At 36.8% G+C, this 6,591-nt stretch overlaps 1 protein-coding gene across 1 annotated transcript; it reads right to left on the bottom strand.

Annotated features, from left to right (window-relative positions):
• Positions 1–3,276: 3,276 nt before the first annotated feature.
• Positions 3,277–5,165, bottom strand: LOC126627805 (vegetative cell wall protein gp1-like). Its single transcript, XM_050297357.1, has one exon. The coding sequence runs from the start codon at positions 5,051–5,053 to the stop codon at positions 3,602–3,604; it is 1,452 nt and encodes a 483-aa protein (XP_050153314.1). The 5' UTR covers positions 5,054–5,165; the 3' UTR covers positions 3,277–3,601.
• Positions 5,166–6,591: the final 1,426 nt, after the last annotated feature.

Raw genomic sequence — 6,591 nt, 5'->3', positions numbered from 1 at the left:
AAACTTGCCTCTCATGGGGTCCATATTTCCATGTTACTATAGCTCTCAATGCACTATGCCACGTGATGAAAGCTAGATGAACATGAAGATATACACCCCATTACAGGGGATTCCTTCTCCTTGGGGAAGAAAAGAAAGATGAATAGAGGTGAAGTATATCATACGGAGTATGAAGATACGTAGTTTCAGCATTTTCGGTGTTGTGAGTCTGTGACAACATTGCTCGGAACAATTGTGGTTTGAGTTTGATATAGTTAGATAATCATCAAGATGGTAGTGTGTTGGAAAGGATGCAGAACTGTCAAAGAAGATATTCTTAAGGCGAATGTGCCATCTCCGGTTGGTTTATTGAGGAGGATGGATATGGCACATTGGTAGCATGATGTGCATGAAGTAGACAATATGAACTGAGTGCATTTCTTATATTTATTCTTCGATATCATTAAGCAGCTTATGAATTAGTATCACTAAGTAACCATAATAGTTTTTTCAAACAATGAAACCAAACCAAAACCGTTTAAAACCAAACCAAACCATGCCCACCCTTACTCCCAAGTGTATACTTTACTTCAGGTGTGTGATCATATTGTAGGGTTAAGTTCTTTGTTTTGGGCCTTGGCTTCACATTCATCCCAAAAAAGTGTCAGCTTTTTGAATACCAAATCACTAGCATGGATTCAAGCCCTATTCACATTTTGTTCTCTTCATTTGAACCTCTTTTGTCTTATAAGTTTAATCCAATTTAAATTAATAATTTAATCAAATCATATACGTCAAATGAGGCTTACATCTTGGTTTATAAGTTTAGTGCTACTTTTCTTTCTAATGTTAGAAAAATTCTAGTTCAGATTCTGCATCATCGTTTATCAATAAGGTAAAAGGAAAAAATATTAACGTCATTGACACTCTATTTCAATTTAAAAAATGATGTAATGTACAATGTAAGCATAAGAAAATTACAAGCCATCCATTCAAAATGTAAGAAGCTAAATGGAAAATGATAAACCCTAATGCGAGCTATACTATCTTATGCAAAACTGTTTGCTTCATGAAACAAGTTTGTGTCGTGAAGCAAACACAATTTATTTCGTATTTTTACTTTCGTGAAAATCTCTCTAATTCAACATGAAGATCAAATAGAGTAATTATGTCTGGGCATGTCACTCCACGCATTCGTACTTGTTGGATCATGAGGTTTTTCTGTGTTTAAAATTTTTGTTTGTTATGAATTAATTATTTTATTTGAATGAAATGATATTTAATAAGTTGTAACCATTCGTTAACAAGATTGTGATTGATAGGATTTTTACCACCTGTAAAAGTAGGGATAAAAATACTAAAATACTTGCAAGAGTATAAGGTAATTGTAGTATAGATGACTCTAGCAAGGTCATTCTCCATAGGGATTGAATGAATAATTTGTATCAAACCAAATGTTAATTAATTACTCAAAACAAAGTTTTAGAAAAAAGTGATTTTGTGATGTCAAATAATAAAAACGAATTTAATAGAAAATAATTAACTAAAGTGACAAAATAAAAGAAACTAAAAGAAAATGGTTTTTGAAAATTAAATTGTAAAAGCCTAGGGTTCCGCTTTCACCTTAACAATCCTATGTAGTTCTTCCAATTACTTATGAATTATTGTTGACCCTAAAAACTACCAAGCCTACGTGGCGCGCAGGCCAAGTAATTAAAAACCTAACTACGTCTTTCGGTTGTGTGCGAGGCGTGCTAACTTGACGGCCCATGACAAGATTCTAAACAAACACCTTTGGGTCGAGGATATTTCTGATTTCAGCCCAAAATAACATTTTGGGTCCAAACAATTACACATGGATATTTTGAAGGTTATGTTTTCCTAAAGTATGCCTACTTGGACCCCCAACATAGAGCGTATATCAAACATGCAACCCGTATGTGGTATTCAAATTAAGTCTAAACATGCATAACTCATTAAGCTTTGTGAAACCTTTTGAAAAACCATACAACCCTTAAGACGTGGTATCCATTCTAAGTGAACTTGCACATATTAACCACAAGAAGCCTTCGTCAATTTCAGAGACTGACCTCTGACCAAAATTGTATCAAATTACTTTTCTAAACACCCTAATGGTAGCTAAGCATTAAGACAATTAGATAGTTTAAACCGGTGATTAATAATTCAAAACATGCATGCATATATCATAAGCAAATTGAAAAGAAACTACATATTCTTGCTAAGGCTCATGGCCTCGCCCCTAGCAAACGGATTTAGTTATGAACAATCATAAAACAAAATATTATAACAAATAAGGATAGAAAACACCATGAAATACAAATCATCAAAGCCTAGCAAAGTTCTCCAAAATATTATTGGTTCTTCTCCTCCCTCTCCCCTAAAAACCCCTAATGGCTAAAAAGCCTTATTTATACTACTACATAATTAAAATCCTTACTAGAAAAATGTCTTCTAAAAACTAGAAAACATAATAGAATAAGATAACTAGGAAATACACTTTGGGAAATCTGGCCAGCCACAAATCAGCCACGTTTTTGGACTTCCAGGGCTCCAAAACAGACCCAAAATAACTTGAATTAAAGTTTGAGATGTCCCGAACATAATTACATAAGGCCTTGAACCCAATAGACATCATCTTGGATGCTAAAAAACTCAAATAAACCCAAAACGTCACTTTGACAGCACTACACGCTGCTTCTTTATTTCATCGTCATAAATAAACCACTTGGTAGAAAATTATGAACCTTTGATACAAACAAATTGAGAGACACATGAACGTCCTCCAATTTGAATCATTCCAAAATTTATCCGTTTGATCAAGTTTTGCTCTAGAGAAAGTCAAATGTCGTACATTGAAAATACATAACAATGATCGAAGTTCACATAAAATATCCAATACATTAATACTAAGATGAGAGTAAAATATATAATATAATATCGACTCATCAGTGATTGTTCAAATTCAAATGGAAATGACTTTAGAAAATAAGAAACAAAGAAATTAACTAGAAAAATAGTAACTTGGGAATATAGCATTATATTTTCTATTGCAAAATTCCGACAAGCTTAGCTTGTCGACTGGTCGCTCGACGAGCCTTGAAACTCTAGAAGCCACGGATTGAACCAATCGGTCAAATTGCGTATGGTCTTATGACTAATCTCTGATTCAACGAACTTCTTCGTTCCACCAATAGGTCACCCAAAACATAAGAAGCCAATTTTTTAAAGAACGGTACAAAGTCTAAATTTACAATGGAATAGTAACACTAACACAAGTGATAGGAATTGATAGCATTGTGGTATTCATAAAGAGGGCAACAGCCCATTTTATTATCAAAGCAAAGGCATTGATCAACAACCTTCAGTCACACCCCCACCCCCACCAATGGGTAATGGAAGCCTGACCATGAAGACGTACAAATCAGATCCCATGCCCTCTTTTTCCCAACACTCACATCACGACCTCCATTTTTATTCTTGTATCACCAGAAGTTATATCCATATAAACTTAATATATTCAAAACACAAAAGCATAGTGTTTGACACTTGAATTTAATAATCTTTTTTTTATCATCTCTCATCATTTTTGCTCTCTCTCAGTCTAACTGTTGCGACCATTGGCATGGTGGCTCTTGGCCTCAAACCCTTCTCCATTGGGCTTCTTGGAGAAAGCTAGGTGGACCCCAGGATCATGGTGAGTGAGAGAACTGTTGTATACGATGGAGTTGTTGATTCCTTGAACATTGCTGTTCATGAAGGCACTTGTAGGCTTTGACGCTGCAGCTTTCCCTGTTCTGTGACTTTTATCTTTGCTTTTGTGCTTGCCTTCCTCGCTGCCACTGTCGCTGCTACCGCTGTAGCTGCTCTGATCAGATTGATTCCCCATTAGAGTTTTGTCATTGCCCTTCTTGTGAATGTAATGAGAGTGCTCCCCACTTCCATGTTTCTTTGGGGATTTTATGAGTTCCATGAGCGCTCCTCTATTTTCCCCTGCAACGGTGATAACCCTTATGCCAGCTGCCTCGTGATCGGAACTAGACGGAGACTTCTTGTGAGATATGAGTCTCTCTTTTGTTTCTCCTTCGTTTTTTGAGCTGGGGGAGTTATTGCTAGGCTTCGGGGACTCGCGAAAGTCTGCGCCTTTCGAGTTTCCAGAGGTGAAGCTGCTGAACCATGAATTGGGTTTCTGTTGATCAATGGTTTTCTGTTGGACCAGCACTGTCTTCTGCTCTGCCTCAATGGGAAACTTGGGTTGGTCAGTTTGATTATCTGAAGTGTTTGGCCTTAGCTGAGATAGTGGAAGAGTGAGAGGAGATGGCGGTGGGGCGGTTTGTTTGAGCTTTGGTGATTGAGGTGGGGTTTGATTCACGGCCAGCCCGATGGTTTTGGGAGATTGGTTGTTGTAATTATTAGCCTCCCTAGCAGTGGATGAAATGGTGGTCGGTTTTGGTGGAGAATAAGTGTGTGGTGGCAGTGGTTTATAAGATGGAGGAGAATTTGTAGCGGAGATGGCAGGTTTTGGCGAAGAAGTGCTGGGAGTTTGTGGTTTGTTGGCTGGAGAATTTGGCACTGAAGTAGTAGTGGAAGTAGTAGTGGCTTTGGTTCTAGTAGGAGAAGGTACCCCTGAATATGATGGGGCTCCAGAAACCTTGGTTGCAGGAGATGATGGCACTGAAGAAGATACAGCTTTGTTTACTGGTGATGACGGAACTGATGCTTTTTTTACTGGTGATGACAGAACTGATGAAGTAGTCACACGAAGAGGAGGGGGAGGTGATGGAGTAGCTGTAGGCGGTGGTGGTAACGGTGGAGCAGTGGCGTCAGGTGGTGGTGCCATTGCGGCAGGAGGAAGGGGCGGTGGAAGAGCAGTGGTGGTAGGTGGAGGAGGGGGTGGGGGAGTAGGCTCAGGAGCAGGAGCCATTGGCCTCATTGAAGGTATAACCATAGGGGCGGGGGCGGGCGCGGGCACGGGGGTTGGGGCAGGAGCTGGGGTGCTGACCGGACGGACAATGGAGCCCAGCCGGAACCACGGACGAGAAGGTTGGGATGCCATTGTTGATGACAAGTTTGTATTTCTAATTCTAGTTTAGTAATGTAACCCAAAGAAAATTGAACTTGGAACAAATGAAGAAACATAAGAATTGGAAACAATGAGATATAAGTTGATGTGTGTGTTGTATTTATAGTTGGGACAAGTTTAAGTACAAGCAATTTCAGGATTTGACACAAAATGTTAGGGGAGAAGTTTGAAATAATAAAATAAAAAATAAAAAATAAAAAAAGGTCATGAGAAACATGCTGAGAACAAAAAGAAAGGCATCAGATGCAGAAGAGCCACTTGAAGTAGTTGAGCTCTTTTGTGGAGGGAAAAAGCAACAAATTAAATTTGACATTGCAAGATTGGTATCAATTAAATGGAGTAAATTAGAAAAGTGATATTTTCGGGAGAACAAATAAAAGTCTCACCCAAAACCTTTTTTATTCTTCAAAAAGCATTTAGATAACTTTATTTATTAATAAGGACATTCTTATATTATAACCACAAAAAACAAAAAGAGAATCACATTTCATGAGGGTTTTGAATTAAAAGAAAATTCTTTAACAATCTAAAAAAGAGTAGTGATATTCACACATCTCTTTTTATCTCTCACATCTCCTAATTAATTTTTGTCAATTGATCTTCTTCAATTTATTTGATTCAACGGACAAAAATTAAGAGAAGTATATAAAAAGTAAAAAAGAATATTTGGATAGCACCCCTAAAAAAGTGTCCTTAATAATAATAAAAAAAAAAGTACTCTTAATGATAAAAATGGTTGTTTAAGAATTGTTGGATAAAAAAAAGTTTTTGCGATGGCTTTTTATTAATTTTTTTTGTACTTTTTTTTTGTGTGGGATGACCTCCTTCTTTGTCATAGGGGGATTCTTTGAACCAAAAGCAATATCTGCAACAATGTTAATAGAGAAATTATTGTTACACTACTTGATAAACAATATTAATTGACAGCTAATTGGCAACATAAAGTATACCATTTATTTCTAATATGTTCTCTTCTTCTTCGGATACAGGTCTTCAGTGCTTGAGTGTTGCAAGAATAGCATCTCTCTTTGTTATGAAGTCGATTACTTTTTAACCCAACCGTTTCTGGTTTTTAATTAATTGTTTAAGGTCAGATACCTTTTCATTGAAATTTGGAATTAGCACAAATGTTTACGAGCATTTCCAATGTTAGGTGTAATGAGAGCTACCACAAATTTTAGCACTTTTTATTACCAATTAAATTTCAACCAAAAGAGAAAAAAAGCATGTAAACAACTCGCCGGGGTTGTTAAAACACATTTTTTACATCTTCAAGTTTGGGAACCCTCATTTAGCTCCCCCATTAGAGCAAAAACAAATCATAATGAACTCCCATTTTTCTACCCGGAGGCGTATAGGGATTAAAACCAGTTTTAATTCACCAATTTCCAAGTTTTTTTATTGGAAATGTTCTAACATCATGCAATATTGTTCAATAAAGTGCTATGATTGCATTCCTTAAACACCTTGTGCATTTCTAGGGGGATGCAAATAACGTTGTTACGAGGAGT

The sequence above is a fragment of the Malus sylvestris genome, chromosome 7 (assembly GCF_916048215.2).
Source record: "Malus sylvestris chromosome 7, drMalSylv7.2, whole genome shotgun sequence".
Lineage (NCBI taxonomy): Eukaryota > Viridiplantae > Streptophyta > Magnoliopsida > Rosales > Rosaceae > Malus > Malus sylvestris.
Note: the sequence above shows the minus strand (reverse complement) of the source record. Positions and strands in the feature narration are given on the sequence as shown.

Bases quoted from the DNA above. Each gene is read 5' to 3' on its own strand.
- LOC126627805 (XM_050297357.1), bottom strand. From the start codon at position 5,053: ATGGCATCCCAACCTTCTCGTCCGTGGTTCCGGCTGGGCTCCATTGTC.